General features: G+C 42.8%; 1 protein-coding gene across 4 annotated transcripts in view; it reads right to left on the bottom strand.

Annotated features, from left to right (window-relative positions):
• The window catches only part of POLR3B (RNA polymerase III subunit B), a 132778-nt gene that overhangs the window by 77895 nt on the left and 29645 nt on the right, over positions 1 to 25238 (bottom strand). For all 4 annotated transcript variants that reach the window (XR_007129397.1, XM_047741197.1, XM_047741195.1 and 1 more), the window contains exons 11-16: positions 19251 to 19370; positions 17418 to 17552; positions 8128 to 8289; positions 5285 to 5485; positions 3393 to 3555; positions 2124 to 2277 (exon numbers count right to left, since the gene is read on the bottom strand). Coding sequence is in view for 3 of the 4 variants with exons in the window: in XM_047741197.1 (XP_047597153.1) it covers positions 2124 to 2277; positions 3393 to 3555; positions 5285 to 5485; positions 8128 to 8289; positions 17418 to 17552; positions 19251 to 19370 (935 nt within the window). In the remaining variant the exon portion in view is untranslated. The remainder of the gene's footprint in view (positions 1 to 2123; positions 2278 to 3392; positions 3556 to 5284; positions 5486 to 8127; positions 8290 to 17417; positions 17553 to 19250; positions 19371 to 25238) is intronic.

The raw sequence follows: 25238 nt of genomic DNA, 5'->3' as shown, positions 1-25238 counted from the left end.
AAGGAAACACAGACACAAAGGATGGCATGCGGCCCTGAAACGTCAAGGGCTGTTGCTATTTGGATAAGCAGCTCTCAGAGAGAGGAGCGAGCAACCACCAGACACTTGTGCGCTCTACCCTAAAGTCCAAATAACTATTTGAGGACTAATGAGCACTTTTAAACAGTTAAGAAGAAGAGCTGCACAATTACAAAAGGGGAACACAAGTTGCCGAGAAATGAACTGAGTGAACTTTTCATGGAAATCAACATTACCTCGAAATCCTGGCTTTTTCTGGGGAGGGAGGCAGAGAGCTCTGCTACCTCATTCAAGGGCCGCAGGGCATTCGGGCCAAGAGACTCACAAGTGAGGACAAGGACGGACGCAGGAGACGGGAGCGGACACGCTCAGCTACCTCACGGCCCAGCTACTTACTCAATAAACTACCTGTTCGTCTGCCAGACCTCTGTCAGGCCATTGTAAGGTGACTTCTGAAATATAAATCCTTCCTTTCAGACTATTCCATAATATATTGAATGTTAATGAAAGAGAAAAATCCCCAAAAAGAGTAACCTAAGAAAATGTTACTGTTTTCCCCGCCCCGACTATGTTAACAGCTATACAGAAGCAGCTAACATGTGCCCGGAACCCACAAGGCACTCGCCACACCTTCTATCAGTTAGTTCTCAGGACAACCCTAGGGAGGTATCATGATCATTGACATCTTTCAGCCGAGGAAAGTACTAAAGTCAGAGCCGCACAAGTCAGCGAGGGGCAGTCAGGACTCAGAGGTACGTCATCACCTAGGGTTCTTCGGTTGCAAAGACAATTCTGGCTAATTGAAGCAAAACCAGAATTTACTAATAAAAAAATTTTTAAATTTTTGAAAGAATTTACTGAAAGCATAGGAATTTATCAGAAGGAGAAGAATGGGGGGGGGAGGGGGATAAAAAAGGTAAAATGCCCAGACTCACAAAGAAAAGGATGCCAAGGATTCAGAAGGGGAGGGCTAACGGGCAGTGTCCTGCATGTGTTGCTGTCAGGATGAATCAGTTCCAACCACTTCTTCCTTGAGTTATTCTGTTGGGGATTCAAATTCTCTGAGGAGAGAGTGTGACTGGCCTAGCTAGGGTCATGTGTCTGACCTTTGGCTGAGCAGAAGAGGGCACCTGACTGTTCTCACAAGACTGCCAATGGGGAGGGGCAGTTCCCAAAGGAAAGTGAGAAGGGTCACTGGAAGGAGAAGCTGGATGCTGGGCAGACAAGGGCAGTCCACTCTCAGCTCTGACAGACCTCCACGCCCCATCTCTTCCCACCACTCCCTCCATTGCTAGCTCACTCACCTGGGCCCTTGCCCTACCTGAGGTCCACAAAAAACCACCACAGAAAAAACCACAGAGGCTTACGAAACAAGGTACCATCCTCAGTTGATGTCCCTGGATGTCCCCAAGACCAGACACCCTGTCACACTCAACTCTGTGCCCCACCTCTTGGCCAGTACCTGCGCATAGTAAGCCCTTACCATGTGCTGAATGACGAGACGGCACCTATCCACTGGGTCTAACGCGACTCGCTAGTGCCTCCGTGTTTTTATCCTTGCCATTCCCCAGTCTCTCTCCTCTCCTCCCTCGTCCAGGAAACACGATCCCACACATCCTTTAAGGCTCAGCTCACAGCAGTAGAATACAGTGGGTAAAATCATGATTGCTGGAGCCAGATGAACTATAAAGGCCGTCAGGTAAAGAACAGACCGCGCCACCATCTAGCTTTGGGTAAGCTGCTCACGTCTCATTCCACATTTGTTAAATGAAAAAGGTAACCCACCCTTACATGGCCGAGTGGAGTTAAAGCGTCATACACGGTGTACCTACTGACATCATAAATAAAGGCAGTGAGCACCATTACTAGCATGGCGGGCTGTTACTAGCCATCGTTCTGCCTCTGCCCGTGGGCTGAGCTGTCTGAGGGCAGAGACTGACTCCGTTAATCTTCGAATCCTCAGCTCCCAGATGCACACACACGAGGTGTCTGCGAACTGGATTCAATTCCTCTCAACAGGGAAAGAGGTGAAAGTGGGTTCAAAGACAGAAACAAGCACATTTCTGTCAGAAGCAAACATTAAAACTCTTCTTAGCCACTCATACCTGCACAGCCTTCCTCCGTCAGAGGAGATGTAGACGCACCGGTCCGTGAGGTTTGTTGAGATGGACACGAACTCATTGATGTAGCCCGCTCTTCTCATCAGGCGGAACGTGTTCACCAGCTTCCTGTGGTCTCGAATGACGCCCAGGATGTTACCTGAGCGGAGAGAAGCACATTTCTAAGAGCGACAAACGACAGACCTCTCCCACCCGAGGAAGAGCGGCCGCAGCACGGAGTCGTGCTCGGCAGACCCTGTCACCCGGCTGGGCGGCCAGCCCACAGGCAGCAGGCCAGCCGCAGAGCGGAGTGGCCGGTGGAGCCCGACCACCCGAGTCCCCATGCTGGGGGCAGGACCTCGAGGTCCAGAACCCTGGGTTGGAGCACCAGCTCCATCACTTCTGAAGGGCTGCTGTGAGGTGAGAGGAGTCGCTCCTCTGAGAAACGCTTCGAGCTCTGCCGAGTGCCGAGTCACTGCTGTTCTCCGACTGCTCTTCCTGTCATCAGCATCTGAGACATGGGGAAGGTGGACGCCGGGCCCCAGGTCAGCGTGAGGACTCAGAGGGTCCTGCCTGACAGTGCAGAGTAAGAGCTCAGTCTGCGCTAGCCACGGGGACAGACTGAAGCAAGTGGCCAGGGGCCAGCCCTGTTTTGCTGCTCAGCGGCCCGTGCAGGGAGCGGGAGGAAGGGGGAGAAGAGCATGGTAGATAGGGGGTCAGGACGAGCACCTGGGAGACAGGTGAGGGGACAGGCACCCAGACCACCAAATCCCAAGTAGGAAGGACGAGGCACCCTCACTGCCGAGGCTCTGGCATACTCTGCAGCGGGGAACAGCAGCCACTGAAGCATGAGCCGAAGGAGACGGCCTCCGGCCACAGGCTGCCGACAACCCGTCATCGAGCGGCGGAATGTGAGTCAACTCGCTGTCAGGGCGGATCTGACTGCTTCTGCAGCATGTCTCGCATGTTAAGCTTGAACTTAACGATAACGTGCTGAGCCTTTCCCGCAGTGGACCAGCTGGCAGCTGTGAAAGGGCAGAAGGCAGCCAGTGTCTGCAAAGTAACCTTGGACTCCGGACAGCAGGACCCTCTCTGACCCTGAGGACAAGCCTGTGGGTAACAGTTTCTGTCAACATGTTTCTACCTCTAACTTAAGGCCTCCTGGGCCCAGAACTGGAAGTTTATTTGTCCCTAAACACCTGGATGACAACAGCTTCCCTCCCCCGCCCCACCCAAAGAGCCATCAGGCACCACAGGTCTCTGTAATGCACTCACCATTGAGGAAGACGAGAAACACGTTTGGGTAAGAGAGCTCTTCTCCACATAATAGATTCACATCTTCGACGCCCAGGTTACCGGCCAGCTTAACAATGGGCCCGTCTTCCATGTCTGTGGTGATGTGTGTCATGAGGGCCAAGTTCTTCACCAGACCACATGCCTAAAAAACAGAAGATAGTCATTTCTAAGACTAACCGTTAGTAATACCAGGTACGGTTTGTGTCTGAAGAAAGCTCACTGCTTTGCTGGCGGCAACATAAAGAAGCACGGCCTCGTAGGGGACACTTGGGAGATTCAGACAAAAGGCTTAAAAATGTATACACGGAGGAATTTATCCTAAGGTAGTAAACAAGGATATAAACTGCCCAGCAAAGTACTATTTGAAACAGCAAATATGGATGGCATCATGAATGCTCCCTCAAAAAAGAAACTGATTACATAAGCTGACGGCAGAACGCCATGGCCATTAAGACGACACGGCACAGAAACAGTAAAGGAAAACACTGATGGGTGTGGGGACCTGACAATATACAAGTGGCCGGAAAGGAGTCAGTCAACAAATTTAATGCCCAGTATCCTATAAGGCTTCCCGGTAGAAAAGGCAAAGGAAAGCCCAAAGAACCGCTCCGATTAAGAGACTAAGGAAACATGGCAAGAAGCGGGTGTAATTATGGGTAAGAAAAGAGACACTGGTGGGAAAACTGGCAAGAACTGAGTAAGGTCTAGATTCTATAATCTATGGATTATATCCTGTTACCGATGCGAATTTCAGGTTGACAACAGCGATGGTCCTGTAAGATGTTCATATTTGGGGAATCTAGGTGAGGGACTATGGAAATTCTTTTCACTATTTTTGCAACTTTGGTGTACATTTAAAATGACTTTAAAACTAAAAAGAAATAAAATATTTTTAAACTCTCATACAACCAAAACACAACCTAAGACAAAATACGAACAAGGACATAACACAGCAAGTAGACAACAAAACACTTGAGACACGTAACGTGTAGAATGTGTCTTTGATTCTTTCAAACCATCTGCTGTGGTGATGCCCAAGATAGGTACTTCAAGGAGGTTAGCTGAAACAAACTCTGGGAAATTCAGTGTTGCAAAGCCCAACGGGTAGAAGTTATGCAAATCTGACAAGCCGCATAATTCTAGTGTGAACTTCCATATGGTTTAAGATAAATTAGGAGCGGAATGGTAATTTTCTAAAAATCTTAACTCTGTATGGACTTCTATTTTCACTTCCCCCGAGTCATAACAAATTCCTACATTCTGGAACTTACATCTTTCACATGTCATACAAACATATTGATTCATTCAGCAGATATCTGAAAACAAGGCTCTGGGCTAGAAGCTTGTGACGGCAGTGGGAACCTAACAAGGTTCCTTCCTTCGGAAGTTTGCAGTTTACAACGAACAGAATCAGGTGACACCAAAAAAGGTCAGCATGAAGGAGAGAGGGCCATGGAGCAGAACCTCCATCAGCTGTGCCCCTGCTGGCTGTCACTGCCAAGTCTGATGCCCTCTTGGTACAGCCAAGGAAAATAAGGAGTTGCTTAAAAAGAAATGCCCGTGACCAAAGGCGAGGAGTCTCTCAATTTTCTCTCACATTCTCATCCCCTCTTCATTGCATGGCCTGATTCTCGGGCACAGGCTAAAACAAGCAAGAACATGGGACCATATTTCTATTGAGGTGAGATACTACATCGACTGCCTCTGTTGGCACTGGCTTTCGGATGACACTGACAGGCTGCATCAGTTATTTCTCTGCTAGATAAGTGGCTGACCCAAGAAAGGCTATGGCCTGCAGGAATGGGGGCAGAAGCAGAACACCGGCAACCGGTGTTAGCTCCGACACAGCAGAGACGCCGCGGGTACCTCACCTCTCCCTCAGGAGTGTCCGAAGGACAGAGCATTCCCCACTGAGATGGCTGGAGGGAACGAGGACCGCTCACTTTTCTTGTTTTTTCAAACTGAGAGGAGATTCTTGTCATCATGCCCAGTGCGGATATATACGACAAGCGAGACAGCACTTGAGTCACACCCTGGCGGTCCATTTTAAATCTCTTTAGAGACCAATTTCCCTGTGAAGGGGGGAAAAAAAAAGACATAAGACCACCTCTGATGTGCTCATATGTTGCCTGATATGTTGCAGTCACTCTGAGAAGTTCATCACAGAAACGATTTCTTTGCGAAATTGGAGCCATGATGTACATTCAAAAATAAAAATATCACAGTTAAAATGAAAATTGAGCCAAGTCACTCACTCAAGCTTTCTAAGGCTTTCATGAATATCACCTGTGTCTAGCAACCAGGTCAGAACGTTCTGATGTATCAACATTATCACATCACGGCATTTACTTTCTGAAGAACTAATTATATCCTGAATAAGCCGGTTCAACCAGAGATTTCCACTGGAAGCAGTAGGCTAATTAATAGAACACCAGGAGTTTCTACACACATCTTTAAGGTAAAAGTAGCTCGAAGCTCAAAGTGACAACTTCGTGTGGGAATATGCCATTATTTGGATGTCTTCCAAAATCTGTCTGAATTAGAGGAAAATATAATAGAAAATGACCAAAAAAATGACTCCAATAGCAGGTTACCAGGGATAATGAATAAATTGTAGGCTTCTTAATCAAGGTTAAAAATTGCATATATATTTATATGAAGAGATTTATATATTCTCTATGGCTATCATGTCAATCTTAAAATAGGTGTATAGGAAATAGATCTTGAACATTTAGTTTATCTACTATGCAGTGAATATACTGTATTAAACACACATACTAAATTCTCTGAAAGATAATTTGAAGATCAAGGTTAGGAATGGTTAAATTTTCAGTTCATGGCAACATGAATAGTAGAAAACAGTACGCATAGAAAAGTGAAGTAGAAATGTTCAAAAAAATTACTGATTCAATAATCTTTCTGATTCAAAAGCAAAAATTACATCTGCTAAATGGTAGGTCTTCATTTTTCTTTTGAGATTCTAATGAAAGCTATGTCTGTTCTCTTTGGGAAAATGTGCCTAGTCCCACAAACACAAAATTTTACATTCTACTTCCAGGGAAGGACTCAGGGATCCCAGGCTAAAAATGCTAACAGGAGAAAAATTGTCAGAGTTTCAGAAGGAGATAAGGTGATCCGCTTGAATTAAAATATGGGACTCTGGGGGAGTTCTCTCACAAACTGAAGCAAAATCATTATTATTTAAGATCCATCACTGCAGAAATTTGAGGTTTCTGAAAACCTGGGAGTTAAATTACAGGAATAAACTGTTCATTACACAGAAAAGGAACAGAGCAAACACATTATTCCACAAGTTAACAACTTTTTTTGCTTTTTCAGTTAACTCCTTTCCTGCTCTGAACGGGGGAGGCCTCGTAAACCAACTGGTGCCCCGAGAGTAGGCGTGAGGAAGGTAAATAAATATTCTGCACAGAGCTAAAATAAGGCCACAGCTGCTGGCAAATAGGAAGTAGGTGGGGAGTGAAGCTGAGATGTCCAACGGGAGGGTTTGTTCTAGTATTCTGCGCAAGTCTTACAAAAGGGAGAGAAGAGGAACAGACAAGGAGTCTAGAACTGCCCTTTGGAGAAAACGTTGTTTGTTGAAAATATGCTACTAAATACAGAGAATTTTAGAGCTGATACTCTCCTGGACGCCGACGCGTTGGGGTCCACCTGCAACAAGGTGTCTTGCCAACTTTTCGAGTGAGCAGTTTTCTCCAGGAGGTAAAGCGGTGTCACTAGGGGGCAAAAGAATTACTCTAAAAAGCTATCGTGACCTGAAAATCATGGGTTGGGACGTAAGGAAATGTCACTCTACCAGACGCGTGCTCGAGTGCTCTTTGGGGGCGTCTCTTCTAATATGCGGGGATCTACTTTCACACAGGCGTGGGCCACGAGAGCTGAACGTGCCTAGATGGGCACAAAGGGCCCGCCTCGCCCACCCCGGGTTAGAGGTGGCTGTCACTGCAGGGGCTGTTCGCACAGATCCACTGGCTAGTTTCTAAAGACACACGTGGCGGCAAGTCTGCCATGAATTCTTTCGTTGTCAAGAGAATCAACGTGTTGTTATTCCACACTACTCTGCCGGGGTGAGATCCCATCTATAAAGCCAATCTTATGTCTGCCATGCAAAACACAACAAGACTTCATCAGATAGGCGTAGAGGCGTGATGCTTTAAGAAAGGGAACCAAACCCATCTGATAACCTTCTGTGATAGCCAGGGGCCCTGCACACATGGCAGCTGCCGAGGCCTGAGTCCCTCACTCACGTGAGGAACAGCTGATGCCCTCTGAGGAATACAAACGTACAATGAAATGAAACATTCTGTATTGTTTTGGACCAAAGTTATCATTAATAAAACTACTTGCACTATGTCAGTTTTATCACAGAAAACAATAGGAAAAAGTGTCCATTGAAAGAATGGCTATTTCCAGTTAAACTAAAAGATTTCTCCTCCATGTAAGAGGATCTGTTTTCTTATTGCCTTATACAACAGGGATGACAATTTGGCAATGAAGCTATATTGTAACAAAATCCCTAGTGACTGATATTTAATCTGTAGACTATCTTTCAAAATAGAAAATTTATGATGTGTAAAAACACCCTTTAAATATATTATTTCACCTAGAGTCCCAAAGTCCTTTAAACTTCCATTCCATGGAATCGATGTATAACTAAGTCCCAAGACCCTTAGCCAAATGACTGAAGCCTTACCGTAGAAATGGCGTTCACCATGCCATTGGTGATCTGGTCCTGACGCATGTGCTTCACGACGTCAAACTGAGCAGCTCTTTGCTTAGGAATCACCTGGTCTGCAATCTTCTTCATTTCAGAATTAAATTTTTTGAATAAATCTTCAAAAAGAAGTGACAAAAGCTAAAAAAAAAAAAAAAAAAAAGCATATGGTGAAATTTCAAGATGTATTACTAGTCTATTTAATAAATGTTAGGTGTTTGTTTGTTAAACTGTTTTTTTTAAAAAGATGGAAAAACTGCTTACCCATGAAAAAATATTTTAAAATTCAATTCAATAAACATGTACTTTTCTACGGGCTCATCACTATATGAGGCACTGGGAATGAGACCAAAAAAATGATGACACAACTTCTGTACTGAAGGACATTTAATTTAGACTAGTCACTTCCAGACATGTAGATTTCTCTTATCAATGACCTAAGTTTTAATTTTATTGATAAAGATCATTAAAACCCCAAAAAGGGGTAGAGGAGAAGAATTACTGTTAAAAAAAAGTCTGACAACCCCAAAGATGTGGCTCCTCTATCCCTGGTAAAAACGGAAATCAGAACAACTACTCGGAGGACAGTTGCCATTAATCTAGTCTTCCCTAAACCCCCTCAGTTCCTCCCCTAGGTACATCCCCAGGGCAGAGCTACTCAAACTTCGGGCAAGCAAGCCTGGTAATCATGCTCCAGGATTGTTAAAACGCAAATTGCTGGGCCCACCCCTACAGTTTCTAATTCAATAGGTTGAAGAATTTGCATTTCTAACAAGTTCCCAGGAGATGCCCGAGCTGCTGGTGGGGGAAGGGCACCTTGAGCATCACTGCCCTGCACAAATGTGCGTCAATACAGATACAAGATGTTCACAGCAGCATTATCTGCATAAGCTAAAAACTGAAAGCCATACCAATAAGATTTAGTTAGATAAACTGTGGCAGACTCGAAATAATGTAACACTATAAAGCAATGAAAATGAACAAAATTGAAACGAAATGAGTAAGATCATGGCTGGATCTTAAAAGCATAATATTGAGTGACAGAAACCACACACAGAAGAGTATGTGTGGTATGATTCCATTTACATAAGGTTCAAAACCACCGAAACTGAACTCTAATTTAATGGCAAAACTCTACAGAAAAGCAAGGACACGAATACCATAAAAATCAGGTTGGGGGAGGATTTTGATCAGGCAGGGGCATACTGTAGGGGGAACTTCTACTGAAGTGTTCAAATGATAGTATTTCTTGATCTGAGTGCTATTTACAAAGGTATTCGTTTTTTAACAACTTGGTGAGCTGAAATTCATGTTTCACCCCCTTTTCTGTCTATATGTAATATTTCCTTAATAAAAAGCTTATAATACAATACCCACCAATTACTCTGACATCATCTCATCTTCGAAAGAACATTTTAACATCAAAAAACGGGAGAGCAAATAATCTCAGAAGAAAAACATAAAAAAGTAAATACAATTTGCTTGATAAAACTCAAACCATCCGGGGGTGCCTGGGTGCTCAGTCGGCTAAGCGTCTGCCTTCACCTCAGGTCATGATCCCAGGATCCTTGGATAGAACCCTGAGTCAGGCTCTCTGCTCGGTGGGGAGCCTGCTTCTCCCTCTCCCTCTGCTCTCTACACCTGCCACTACCCTCTCACCCTCTGTCTCTCTCAAATAAAACTCAAACCATCCATCCTTGCTCATTCTTCTTCAGACCAGTGAAAACTGAACCATGGACTCACACCAATCCTCCAACCAGTGGTCTGGGTACAATCTATACAAGCAGAGAATGCTGTAAAGGTAACAGAGACCAAAGTCAAGTCTGAAACAAGACAGTTCAGTCTATGCTAGAAAAAAAAAAAAGTGTTTAAGCCCTCACCCTAAAATTATTGGAAAGGAGTATTAATGAATGATTTCATGAAACAGATGAACAGTAGAGGTGGAAGGAAGGCTCGGCTCTGGAGGGAGTGGAGAGCTTAAGAAAGATTTGCAAATTCCATATTCAAGAGAAGCAGAAAGCCAGAAGACAATATCCCCTCCACTCTAATAAAAAAAAAAAAAAAATCAACTATGAAATCATACATTTTTGGAGTTTAGCCGAGAGCTAAGGTTGCAAGGCACCCAGAGGAACTGAATACAAGGGTTACGGTCTGGATGTCCAGGAAGAGACAGGACACATGACAGAGAGGACATCTGCCACAGAAGAAGAAATGTGACGAAATGTTAAGTACTTCTTAAATGCCAAATGTGAGCTCTCACGGAAGCTTAGAATCCTTCAGAACCTCTGACATAAGAGGTTCTACACCCACAAGTTCTTTTCCGTGGAGTGCTCCCAAAAGACTGGTGTCAAACAAAAGACCTGAAAAAGATTCCTTCATTGGAACAAGCAACAAAACCCTGTGTCCCCTGACTTTTGCTCAGATGAAGCAAACACTTCAAGTTGCCAGAGAAGCGTCAGGAAACCCTCCTGCCAATACAGTTCCGGGGAAAGGTGACGCGCACTGAGAGAGGGATAGAAGCCTCTGTCCCTGAGGCTGGAGAGGACAGCCCCCTGCTCCCACCACAAGCCTTGTATCTAGTAATAAGCAATAGCAGACCTACCGCTTCAGGAAGCCCAGCAAACCCTCTGGTCACCAATTGCAGGAGAAAGGACAAGGCCAGATGGAAGAGACGAGAGAAGCCAAACTGCACCTTCCCTGCGAGAGGAGCAGGAAACATGCTTGGGTCAAGTATCCTGCACTGGTACATAGCAAGGACCGGATACCACAGACACGGGCAGGAAACGGAAAGCTTTGTTTTATAAAATTGGGGAACAGGACAGAATGCCCATTCTTACCACTTCTACTCAACGCGGTATTTGGGGTAGCGTTCAGTGCACTAGGGCAAGAAAAAGAAAATATATAAAAGTCGGAAAGGGAGAAGTAAAACTGTCATTACTTGCCAATAAGTTGAATGTCCACATAAGAAATCCCAGAGTCTTAAAAAACAAAACAAACAAAAACTAGTAGACCCAATAAGTGAGTTTAGCAAGCTGCAAGATACAAGGTTAGTATACAAAAAGAAATTGTGTTTAAATTTTTTAAAAAGATTTATTTATTTGAGAGAGGGAGGGAGGGAGAGCATGAGCAGGGGGCGAGACAGAGGGAGAGGGAGAAAGAGAATCTCAAGCAGACGCCATGCAGACCAAGGAGCCCAATGTAGGGCTCGTCCTCATGACCCAGAGATCATGACTTGGGCCGAAACAAAGAGTTAGGCACTTAACTGTCTGAGCCACCTGGGCACCCCCTGAAAAAACTGCATTTAAAACATTACTGAGAGACATTAAAAAGAATCTGAGATACACTATGTTCACAGATTAGAAGACTCAGTATTATTTAGACATCAATTCTCCCCAACTTATTCTATAAATTCAATCAAAATACCAATAAAAAACTAGGTTTTTTTTTTCCCCAAAAATGGAAACACTAATTCTAATATTTAAGTAAAAATGTTAAAATTCCCAAGTTTATGATGATAGAAAAAAAAACCCAACAACCTTCATCTGTGGAAGAAACAAGAGAGCTAAAAGAGTATTCCATAAACTGGGTAAAAAAAAAATCTAGCAAGCATCTACCCTGCCTTTTCTACATAAATTACATCTCAGAGTAACCAAAGAGATGATAGAGAAAAGTATTCTTTATTGAAAATTCAAGCTAAAAAAAGCAGAAAGAGTAAATTAGAGTATCACTACTTTGCATGCCCTAATCAAACAATGGGTAATAGAATGATCATCATCAGCTGTTAAATAAAACCATCAGGACTTGGGCACCTGGATGGCTCAGTGGGTTAAAGCCTCTGCCCTTGCCTCAGGTCATGATCCCAGGGTCCTGGGATCGAACCACGCATCAGGCTCTCTGCTTAGCCGGGAGCCTGCTTCCCACCCCCCAACCTGGCCTCCTCTGCCTGCCTCTCTGCCTACTTGTGATCTCTGTCAAATAAATAAATAAACTCTTTAAATAAAAAAAAAAAGAAATCCTAAGAAATACCAAGAACCAAACACTAAAAAAAAAAAAAAAAAAAAGAAAGAAATCAGGATAAAAGATGATGGGGAACTTTACAATAGATGAATCAGAGCCCCACACACCTAAACCCAGTGATCACCAATTTCAATGACACAAAGTATAGAAACAACCAGTCATACTCTCCCTGATAGGCTACAATAGCCAACTGCACAATGCAACCCAGGAAGCATTCTAGCCAAAAAAGAATTAAAAAAAAAAGAGAGAGAGAGAGAGATCTTGACTATAACCCAGCCTCTGAATTTGATTCCTGGTTTACAAAAAATTTAGAGGACAGAGAAATATATAATATAAAGATGCGATGAGGATACTATCAGCAAAACCCAGAATTACAAAAAAAAAAAAAAAAAGGGAAAATGCAAATCAATACCACAAGGAGATGCCACTTTACACCCACTAGGCAAAAGTGTTCAAAATCTGATACTAAGGCACAGGACAAAGGTCATGAGAACTCCTATACCGTACAACAGACAAATACTTGGGAAACTAGTTCGATATTCTCCGGTTAAACTAAAGATTTAACTTGACTCCAGGACTTGGCATTCCTATTTGTAGAGATTCTTGCATATTGGCACCAGAAAATATAAATAAGAATGTTAGTATTTTTTTTAAAAAGGAAAATCATAGAAAGGAATGACTGGCAAAATAAAGTGTTATTGATCGTGAATATATACATACCTTATTTACCATATCATATTCCATATATACAACGGAATATAATACCAAACTGGAAGTACAGTGACATGCAACAATATAGACAAATGTTAAAAACAATGCTAAGTGAAGAAAAATGTTGCTGAAAAATGTATATGGTATGAATCTATTTTTATAAAACTCAAAAATAAGCAAAACTTATTGCAATAAAATATTTAAAAATTTTAAAGATGTAATTTTTAAAAGTGCAAAAATTCAGGATGGGAGAAAAAAGGAACAGAGTAAGAAATACACAGGTGAATGGAATGGTATTAATAACGGTTGATTATTAAGAATTTCTCAAGAGTGGCTCTGGGGGTATTGATTTTATTTGTACCCTTCCCTTCATAACTTGACATATATGTAACATTTAAATTTTTATTTTCATGTTAAAATTACATAATAAAAATTAAATGATATTAAACCATGAGGACTATCTGAAACAGTATAACCACAGAAGCCAAATCAATGGGATGGAATAGAAAGTCCTAAAAACAGACAAGGATGGTTCTATTTCCGGAACTGGTAAGAGTAGCTCGTAGCAGCTGTAGCTGAGTAGCAGATGGACTCACCTGCTGATAATAAAGTCTGGACAAAATATTAAAACTATCTGAATTATGGGGAGGCCACATTGGTAAGAAGGGTCCAAGCTATGCTGAGAAGCTAAAATTCAGAGAGAGAGACCCGCGATCTTACTGGATTGAAGACCCAGATGAAAAAGAGCTGAGCTATGGGAGAAAACCCCCAAATTATGTGTGTAAACTTAGCCCAAATCTCTGGCTGACCCCTGAGGTGTGGCCCAAGTCTTTCCAGTGCCCCAAATCTGGGTGGAGGTTGTAACTGCTTCCTCCAATACAGTAGAAATTAAAAAAGCCTAAGACCAGGTCATGGAGGCCCCTTGGGCTCTGTCTCGTTCATGGGAAACATTCACTCACAGCCCAGAGCCACGATGGCACATCACTGGACAGGTCAGGTCCTAGGCAAGAACCTTCCAGCCTTCCCCATAACCATTAGCAGAACACTGCCAACTGACCTCCATCTACACCATGTGAAACAAGAATCAAACAGCCAAATCCTGCCTGAATTCCTGACCCACACTGTGAGTTGAATGAAATGGTGGTTGTTTGGGGATAGCATGTCACATAGCAACGGATAACCAGAACACCATTTACGAAAAGTTCCTGAGACTAGAGAGGTGGCTCACTACTAATAAATAGTAGGTGTGCTTCTTTAATAATCAAATATAATACATATTACAAGTAGTTGAGTTCCTCTGTAAAATTAATTGCTTTCTTTTTTTTTTTTCCCTTTGTAGGCATTTTTTTCTTCAAAAGAGGAAGAAAAAAGTTTGACCTATTTGTAATGTAAGTTACTAACAAAACATTAAAGTAATATCACGGTGGGGGGGGTGACATATACACTATTTACTTACAAGGGAATTCTGAAACTCAGTGAAACCATGTAAGCTAAAGATTTCCCAAGTTCCATACGGACTATATTCTCGAATGTTTACAAACCATAGGTCGATTTTGGACTCAGAAGGAAGATAATATTGAAAGCAAATGAGTCTTCTCCTCGAGCTACCTACTACTTGAAAAATTTCCAAAGTGGAATGTGATTTTAAATTAGACACGTTCTCCCACTTTCCTACTAAAATCAACTTTGCAGATAGGAAAGCCAGGATTTTAGACTTGAATGTACGACGTCAGAAGCATTCTACAAAGAAAACGACGGGAAGGGAAGCAGGTGCAGAGGGGGGAGCAGGATGGAGAGGCCCACCGCGGCAGCTTCCTGGGCAAACTGGCAAAAGGGACCTGAATAAGCAATCTGAACAGAAGAAAATGCCCTTCACCTAAACCAGAGAAGGTCAGCTCTATTTTAACGAGTCCCTCACACTCAGACTTTCGTGTCTCAAATTCCAGCTGAATCGGTTGTGGCCCCGATTCAAACCCAAGGAAACACCTCTCGTTCTAAACAAGTAAAACCTGAGGGCACACTCAACAGACGTACTGCCTCATTAAATTTCTCCACCTCTAAATTTTCGGTTTAAGAGAAATTACGTTCCCCAGTTCACGGGGCAGTGAGAAACTACAGGGCCACATCGCACAATAAGCCGCATTATTTAGGTCAAGAGTAAAAGGATGAGAAGAGATGAAGCACTGATGATAATATTCGTACGAGGCCTGCCAGCCTGTCGAGGACAGGAACACTAAGAGCAAATTATATTTAAGGGAAAAAATGCTGACAGCTCATCAATTGATTTGCAATGAAAATGCTAAAAAAAAATTAATAAAGAAGTTAAGCTGCTGAAATACAGTTTCACCAATTAGCTTAATGTCAGAGAATTCTAATTAGGCGTCTTGAGATTGCTATTTAGTGTTAAGCCTTCAGAGTGCCAAATTCTCCTTTTCACACAAACTGGTTGCAAAATTAAAGACATTAGGCAGCCTTAATTACATTATCAGAACAGCTGGGATTAGGCAATCTCTGAAGTCAAGACGGCATTCTTTTGTAACAGGGTGGAAATCCCTGGCTTTCCAGGGTGCCGGATTTTTGGTGCCGTTCCATATCTCACCCATACAAAGCAAGCTGCATTAGAAACAAAAAATTTGCAGACAAAGAACAGAGTAATGCTCAGCAAATAATGAACACATTACCGAAAAAGAAAAGGTAGGTGAAAAGATTAAGCCTGAAATCGGTAGGTTTTGCTAACACCTCTACTGGCGGCTGGCCTGCCAGCCCTCCGGTGGCAGAGAGACTGCGGGAAAGCTCTGTGAACCCACTTGGCCAGTGGAAGGCAGCTCTGTTATCTAAAGCTGAAGCACATTATACTCCCTCGTCCCACGGGCTGTGAAATTAGCAGCTATTGTTTTTCCACATTTTTGCCAACATAATGCCTTTTATGTCTTTACATTGTTTATAAAGCAATGTTTTCTTGCGCATGGGAACCTCTTTTTAATTCTAATTTTTTAAGCAACAGGATAGTCTCTCCTCTCCTGACTCCATTCCTTATTCCTCTAAACAATCAACATTTTTTTTCATGGCCTCATTTAACAGCATGATTTTTTTCCTATTAAGAAACTAAAAATTGGGACTGATGGTGATGGGACACCCATAAGACCCTGAACAGAGGTCAATCTGAAGATGGCAGAAAACCCACCTGCTAGCACCAACCATGAACCACACGGAACTTCCCCTGTAGACCAGACACTAACCCTTTTACAAAACCTAAAACTGCCATCATTTTTTAATCCTAGTTTTTAAATTTTAGTTGTAGTATCTGTTATCCTAGGCACCATCACCTGTCATCTGGAATATCGCCACAACCTCCTAACTGGCTCGCTTCCTTCCCTGTTTGTCTCCAAATCTGATCTTTCTAAAGAAAATCAGAGTGTGTCACCTGCATGGTTAAAACTCTTCCGTGGTTTTCCACGCAAGGAAACTCAATCCAAACCCCCTTGCACGGCCCCCAGTCTAGTTCTCCAATGTCCTCCCCACCCCCACAGCTCCTGCCCAGCCCAGTGACCGTCTCCCAGCTCCCCAGGCTAGAACCGTGAGGGGATGGACACACTCGCAAGGGTATCTTAATGGAATGCAATTCCCAAGGTTGCAGGCGATTTGCTTCTCCTCACTGATGTCTCAGGGGGAATGTCTGAAGGCTCAGCTTAAAATACATCACTTTTGTCAAAGAAATCTTTCCTGATCATCCTGATAAAAGTAACATCCCTTCCCTCCACCAACACCGCAGCTCTCTAACATCACCCTGTTTGGGGTTTTCTTTAAACACATAAGATTGTTTCCTACTATCTCATTTCTTTCCTGTTCACATGCTCACAGTCTCTCTCCCACCAAAATGCACTTCGAGAGCAGGTGCCTCACAGAGTGTCACTTACCGACACGTCCTCTGGTGCCTAGTAGCTTTACCTGGGTCTTCGAGAGACGAGTATCAGTGACTCCTATCCTCGATGAGCTTACTGTCTAATGGGGAAAGAGGCTTGCAGGTATAGAATCATGCATACTTCAGCATGTAAATATAGGCCCGAACCAAGAAGAAGAAGTTTCAGAGAGGGGGACTCAAAGAATGAAGAATGGGCGGGAGCTCCTCACTGGGGGAGGACAGAGGGAGACGAGGCAGGGGCCACTGAGGCAGAAGGCATAACTCAAAGGCAGGGAGGATGAAAGAGCATCCCCATGTGCTTGGGAAGAGGGAAATGGCCTGCCCTGGCGGGAGGCAGGGCTGGAAAAGGCGCTGGCGGGAGTTCGTCAGGGGCCCTGGAAGCCCTGCTCAAGACACTACGCTTTGCCCTACAGAACCGTCAGACTTTCATGAATTCCACAGAGGAGTTGCAGAGGAAAGGCAAGCAGGCAGAGAAATAAGCCCTTAGATTCCGAGTCACGCTGGGAGGCTCCCTTTTATCTGTTTTAATACGAGGAGTTCGAGGAAGCATTCGTGCTCTGAAAAACCTGGAACCCCACTCCTGAAGCTCAGGCCTGCTGACATAAAGCAAGTAAATCACCTGTCCTGCCAACTCCAATCGCTTGTTACCGTAATAGTCCCGGTCGTCCACTTTGTTATCTCCCTGGGCCAGAATCACTCTTCGTACCATCACGGCAGTATAGATACACTTCGCTCGGAAATTGAATTCTTTAACCTGTAATTTGGGAGTTAGAGAAAATTTCTGAGACGATGCATGTTAGCCACTATCAACTCCTTCCTTCCCTGTACCTTTCGCGCCTCTCCTTCAAAGAGGTGGCGCCCACCAACCCTCCCTGGGCTGGTCTTTAACTCGCACTTGCCACTTCCTTTCTCTGGGTCCCCAGGCACCATGGCAGAAGGCCAGGACACTGCTGGGGACAGAAAGCCTGCTTGAAAAAGCACTGGGGAGCCAGAGACACGCACTGTTGCTATTTGACTTTAAAATGGTCTTTCCAGTCATCCAGAGGAGTTTAAAGTTCTATTGAGTCCCAGCTTTCATAGTAAGAATTTTCTAATTCTTTGAATTAGCTCAAAAGACATACAAATGGCAGCCAAAGGGCAGAATCAGAGATCTGTATTTTTTTTTAGCCAGCAAGGTATTTTAAAATAAGAAATTCCTGTGTTTATGTGTGGTCACTCTCCATTTCCACAGAGCCCTCGACTTGACTTTATGATCAGCTCCTAGAGTGTGCGACCCCTGAATCAGATCATTCATGAACAATACACATGGTAACTCATTACAAAACCAGACTATTTGGTTAGCAAGACTGTCTACCCAATAATTCTATCACTTAGAGTAACATTACCTTAGAGACGAATGGTAACTCTTGCCCACACCCTACAGGCCAACATGGCCAATCTCTGTTTAATGATAAATAAGTAAGAAGTGAATACAATTGACCTTTGAACACCGTTAGAGGCACCAGCCCCTCAACATTCAAAAATCTGTGTATAACTTTTAATTCCCCCAAAACTGAACTACTAATAGCCTACCGCTGACCAGAAGCCTTACTGTTAACATAAACAACACATATTTTGATTATTATATACTGTTTTCTCTTATAATAAAGTAAGCTACAAAAAAATGTCATCAAGAAAATCATAAGAGAAAATACATTTACAGCACTGTACTGTACTTGCTGAAAGAAAAAAACAACACATTTCTAAGTGGACCCATGTAGTTAAAACACGTTATTCAAGAGTCACCTGTATCAAGCATGGGTTCTAGGATCAGAGGAAGGTCTCTGGCTCTGTCTCTGACTAGTAACCGGCTGGGGGACAAGACAAACCACCCAGCTTGTCTGGTCCCGAGCGTCTTCACTGGAAGTAAAGGAGGCTGGACAATGTGAACTCTGAAACTCAAGGTCTAAGGGGTGAACCATCCAGCACTTTAGGAAGTGTCTATGGTGGTAACGGTAGCACAAGAGGGAGACCGTACTTGAGGCCACAGGACCACACACTTAAAGACGGTCAATTTTATGTCACGTATTTTACAATAAAATAAAGTATATGAGCAAGGCACTGCAAGTTTGTTTCATTTAAAAACATCTAACACCACCTCTGTCCTTCAAAACCGTGAGACCAAGTAGTAGCTCTTGTACATGTGTGAACACAGGAAACCATAGTTTTAGATTGAAACAAGACCCAGAGAGAATAAACATGATGCTAATGACAGCACACGGCTAACACTCCCCAAGTACAAATAATCTACTGATAACGGAAGGTTATTTCCATGGGGCAGCCCAGTCTTTTTTTAGACTCTCTCTTTTTTCTTATGGAACTAGATATTAAATAACGTGAACCTGCACCCAAAGTTCTCTGGCAGACGGGCCCACAGGGCCCCCAGTTCTCAGCGGCACCAGGTGCTACCCACCGGCACGTGTGTCAGGATGGTAGAAGCCAGGAGCTCTCTTGCCTCTTCTATCTTCGTCTTCTTTGGTCCACCTCCCCACATCCTTTGCCTCCTTACTTTGTTCCCTATATATTTTAATGCCTATAAAAACAGAATATCATCATGTTTGAATGACACCCGTCGGAGGGAATCTATTAAACACCCACCCAAACAAAACACTATACACAAAACGATCTCTGGATACAGAGAATGCTGCATGAAGCTTAGTCAAAAATCAACATTTGTTATGAATCAATGACAAAAACTAGCATTACATGCTGTCCAATAAACTAGTTCCCTTTTCATAATTTTTTTTTACTACAAAACTGATACATGATCACTGTAGGAAAATTATAATATATAAATAAGAAGATATGTATACACACACACACACACACACACACATATATACACATTACATATATGAAGCAGCCAACCCTCCACCCAGAGAGAACGCCAGTCCACAGTTAATATTCTGGAGCTGTACTTTTCTCCCCTCAAAAAAGGAATCACACCATGTGAAGACCTCTATCCCGAAAGCTGCAGAGCACTGCTGAGAAAAAATAAAACTTAAGTAAATCAAGGGTTATGCTGTTTTCACGGACTGGAAGCTTTAATAGTATTAGGATGGTTTACTGTTAAAATTCTCTCCAAACTGATGAATAGGCACATCATATTTGTTCCTGGAAATTAATACTCGCGGTTTAAAAAAAAAAAAAAAAAAACAACAATCAGGGATGCCTGGGGTGGCTCAGTCAGTTAAGTATCTGCCTTTGGCTCAGGTCATGATCCCAGGGTCCTGGGATCAAGTCCCACATCAAGCTTCTCCCTCTGCCTGGCGCTCCCCCTGCTTGTGCACTCGCTCACTCTCTCTCTCTGATAAATAAAATCTTTAGAAAAAGAGAGAGATTAAAAAAACAAAAATCAATGGATTCTAAAATTGACATGCAAATGCAAAAGACCTGGAATAGCTCAAACACTCCTGAAAAAGAAAAGGTGGAGGACTGCTATTACCTACTTTTGATTAGAAAGCTATGGTAATCAAGACAGTGTGAGACTGGTGTAAGGGCAGACAAATAGATCAATGGAACAATATGTCCAGAAATAAACCCAGGCTTTCATGGTTAGAGGATTTTTTAAAAGATTTTATAAATAAATAAAAATAAATAAATAATTAAAATAAATTTGACTGAGTGAGAGAGCATAAGCAGGGGAGCAGCAGAGGGAGAGGGGGAAAGCAGGCTCCCGTGCATGCGGGGCTGGATCCCAGGACCCTAGGATCATGACCTGAGCCAAAGGCAGATGCTTAACCAACTGAATTACCCAGGCACCCCTGGTCAGATGATTTTTGACCGAAGTACTAAAGCAGTTCAACAGGTGAGGGAAAACCTTTTCAACAAATGTTGAAATATCTACATATAAATATCTACAAAGTAAAATGTTAACTTTGACCCCCTACCTCATACCAAATAAAAAAATATCAGTTTAACGTGGATTTTAGAAATAAACATAAAAACTAAAACTATAAAGCTTCTAGAAAAAAACATAGGAGGAGATATTCTTGCCCTTGGGGTAGGCGAAATTTCTTTACACAGGACATAGAAATTGATAACCATAAGACAAACCAAAAAACCTCCGGATAATTAGATTTTATCAAAATTAAAACTGCTCATCAAAGACAAAGTTACAATAATGAAAAGGTAAGCAACAGACAGAGAGAAAATAGTTACAATAATAAATCTGACAAGGGATGTATACCCAGGATACTTTTTTTTTTTTTAAAGGGACTAGAAATTCAATACTAAAAAGATAACTCAATGAGGAAAACAAGCAAAAGACCTGGATACATCACTAAGAAAGTGAGTAGTAAGTCAATGAGGAGTGTCTAACAACATTAGTCTTCAGGGAAATGCATACTAAAACCATAATGGGACACACAACATCCAACACCTAGTAGAATGAGTAAAAAAATTAAAAAGACAGACAAGATCAAACGTCAGTGAGGACAGGAAGCGATCAGAACTCTCTCACGCACGGGGGGTGAGTGGGGTGGCAGATGGACTGCAAAATGGTCATTACTTTGGGAAAAGGTGTAGTAGTTCCAACTTTATCAAAGTTACATACACAACTGCTCTTTGATCCAACAATCCTATTTGTAGGTATTTATCTAAGAAACATGCTGACCTGTTCAGGCAAAGACTTGTACAGGAATGTGTATAGCAACTTTATTCATAAGACCCAGAGTGAAAAAACCAAATGTCCATCCACAAGAAAAAGATAAACCATGGGGTAGTCATACAGTGTAATACTACTCAGCAATAATGGCCAAATGACACAATATCTCAGACGGTACGCTCAGGAGAAGAAACTGGGCACAAAAGAGTATATTCTGAACAATTTCATATGTTCTAAAACAGGCAAAGTTAACCTGTGGTGAAAAATCAGAACAGTGAGGAAGAAAATCAGAGGATGGAGGTAAAAAGGGACTAAGAAGGGACATGAGGTGCAGAAAAAAGAAATTGGACCATTTCCTTACACCACACACGAAAATAGACTCAAAATGGATGAAGGATCTCAGTGTGAGAAAGGAATCCATCAAAATCCTCGAGGAGAACACGGGCAGCACCCTCTTCCACCTCAGCCGCAGCAACTTCTTCCTAGGAACATCGCCAAAGGTAAGGGAAGCAAGGGCAAAAATGAACTACTGGGATTTTATCAAGATCAAAAGCTTTTGCACAGCAAAGGAAACAGTTAACAAAACCAAAAGACAACTGACAGAATGGGAGAAGATATTTGCAAATGACATATCAGATAAAGGGCTAGTGTCCAAAATCTATAAAGAACTTAGCAAACTCAACACCCAAAGAACAAATAATCCAATCAAGAAATGGGCAGAGGACATGAACAGACATTTCTGCAAAGAAGACATCCAGATGGCCAACAGACACATGAAAAAAATGCTCCACATCACTCGGCATCAGGGAAATACAAATCAAAACCACAATGAGATATCACCTCACACCAGTCAGAATGGCTAAAATTAACAAGTCAGGAAATGACAGATGCTGGCGAGGATGTGGAGAAAGGGGAACCCTCCTACACTGTTGGTGGGAATGCAAGCTGGTGCAACCACTCTGGAAAACAGCATGGAGGTTCCTCAAAAAGTTGAAAATAGAGCTACCCTATGACCCAGCAATTGCACTACTGGGTATTCACCCTAAAGATACATAGTGATCCAATGGGGCACGTGCACCTGAATGTTTATAGCAGCAATGTCCACAAGAGCCAAACTATGGAAAGAACCTAGATGTCCATCAACAAATGAATGGATAAAAAAGACGTGGTATATATACACAATGGAATACTATGCAGCCATCAAAAGAAATGAAATCTTGCCATTTGCAATGACATGGATGGAACTAGAGGGTATTATGTTTAGCGAAATAAGTCAATCGGAGAAAGACAACTATCATATGATCTCCCTGATATGAGGAAGTGGAGATGCAACATGGGGGATTTGAGGGGTAGGAAAAGAATAAATGAAACAAGATGGGATTGGGAGGGAGACAAACCATAAGTGATTCTTAATCTCACAAAATAAACTGAGGGTTGCTGGGGGGAGTGGGGTCGGGAGAGAGGGGTGGGGTTATGGACATTGGGGAGGGCATGTGCTATGTGAGTGCTGTGAAGTGTGTAAACCTGGCGACTCACAGAACTGTAGCCCTGTATAAAAATACATTATATGCTTATAAAAAAATAAAAAATTTAAATAAAAAAAAAAGAAGGGACACAAGGGAACTTCCCCAGGGTAATGGAAAAATATTCTACATCAATTATGTAAAATTATGCAATTAAGATTTGTATATTTCAGCACACATAAATCGTACCTAAAATATGAAGTATTAAAAACTAATCAAATAGTGGGTGTGAGGAGTAGGTGAAGATTTAGATGAAACAAGATGGCAGACTGTCGGTAATTACTGAAGCTGGGTGATGGGCACAGGGGGGGTTCATACTACTCTTCTGTATATTTTGTGCATGTTGTTTTTCCACTATAAAAAGTTTTTAAAGAGGATAATTTTCAAACAACAATGAATGCATTTTTTTTTTTTTTAACTGGCTTTCAGTTAGTCAGAAAAAGGGGCTGGGATTCCTGATTCTTCATCTTGGAATTCCTGTCCCCAGTTATGTGCCTGGGAAATTTCTGTGCTTCAAAACTAGCTCAGGTATCACCTATTCCTTTTCTCTGCTATGTGAATTCCTTATGCATAAGGAACTAAGTGCTTTCATTCCGCTTTAGACCCTGGCCATATTTTAACTATTTACAGGTATGTCATTCCTACTAGACCTTGTGTCATCTTTTTCTTTGATTCCTGATGACTAGTTCAGAGCTGGGAATGGAATGGAAGTCCTCCATGGTAAGACCAGGACATCATAGGATCCTCTCCTTTTAGTGTCCATTAGAGCATATGAAAAACTCACACTCCGGACGCCTGGGTGGCTCAGTGGGTTAAAGCCTCTGCCTTCAGCTCAGGTCATGATCTCAGGGTCCTGGGATCGAGCCCCGCATTGGGCTCTCTGCTCAGTGGGGAGCCTGCTTCCCTCCCTCTCTCTGCCTACTTGTGATCTCTGTCAAATAAACAAATAAAATCTTTACAAAAAAAAACAAAACACAACCCAGACGGCCAATCCCTGCCACCATGACCTAGCAAGATGTAGGACCCAGCACCGGATAAAAGCAAGCCCACAGTCAGTGGAAACTGCCAAGAGACAGGCAGTTCAGTCTTCCCTCAACTGAGCTGTCCTCATGAAATTCTGGTCTTCCAGTTCCCTTGGGAAAGAAGCTAAAGATTCTTCACTTTGAGGAAAGAAACAGGAACACAGGGGCCTAGTACCCCTTCTGAGTTAGCTCGTAGTCAGCTTTTTCCTGGTGTCATAATGTTATCATGGCTGCAGTGTGTGTGGGTTGGGGTGAGAGCCCAACCTGGGCATGAACAGGTTAACGCGACACCCCCTCGTGCATCCTATCCTCCGAAGAAGGTTATACATCATTTCTTCTCTCTATGCCACAGCCCTTGACGAGAATGATAGAAAATATCCATGAGCAAGACCCAGCAAGTGGCTTTGTGGGCAGAAGGAATGGAGGAGAGATACCAAGGGAAGCATTAAACACAAACACAACTCAGGTGTTAAGAAATCCACTAAGTGCCATGTCACCAAAAGTTCACCACGCACTTGCTACTTGCTCTCTTACAATCACATACAATATCCACGTTGCCCTAACTCGTATGTCGCACTTACCAACCATTTTGGATTATGCATGCCTCGAGAGCATCTTCTTAGTTGCAGATTATTAATCCCTGCTCTAAACCAGCACAGCAGAGTAGGAGCCATGTTCATGTTATACCCCGTTTGCATATTCCCATCTCTGAACTGAACTTCTCTCATTGTGTTAGCTGATGTTTTCGGTCAGCACCTGTATAGCAGAAGTAAATGATTTCCCAACCCACTATTTAGCCCTGCTCACACAGCTCTGTGATGCTGGGGTTACAGGGCTATCTGAGCACCAGTGATGCTGTTTGTTATAAAAGGGATAACGGATCTCACTGCGTCCACTGAAGGATTGTGAAGGTAGACCACTCTTCCCGAACATTACACAGCTTTAGAGGAGAGCGTGTATCTCCCCTGGGCCAACTCCTGGGTGTTTCTTGACATTTCCTCTTCATGTTCTTGGAACCCTTGGACAATATAATTCCAGTGTGTAACAAAGACTCATGCTCACTACATATTTCATTTTCAATAAAGACCAAACATAGAACCTCCAAAGTCCAAACAACTTCTGATGCGGCCTGCCCAAGAACTTGAGTTGACTCTTATTTAACAGCATGAAAAGAAGGCAGGGGTAAGAATAATCCTTACCGATTTGTGCTTTGGAATTATATACACTTACATATGATGATTATGTTTGTC

Source organism: Lutra lutra, chromosome 8, assembly GCF_902655055.1.
Source record: "Lutra lutra chromosome 8, mLutLut1.2, whole genome shotgun sequence".
Classification (NCBI taxonomy): Eukaryota; Metazoa; Chordata; class Mammalia; order Carnivora; family Mustelidae; genus Lutra; species Lutra lutra.
The sequence above is the reverse complement of the archived record's forward strand: the minus strand, read 5'-3'. Positions and strand labels throughout refer to the sequence as shown.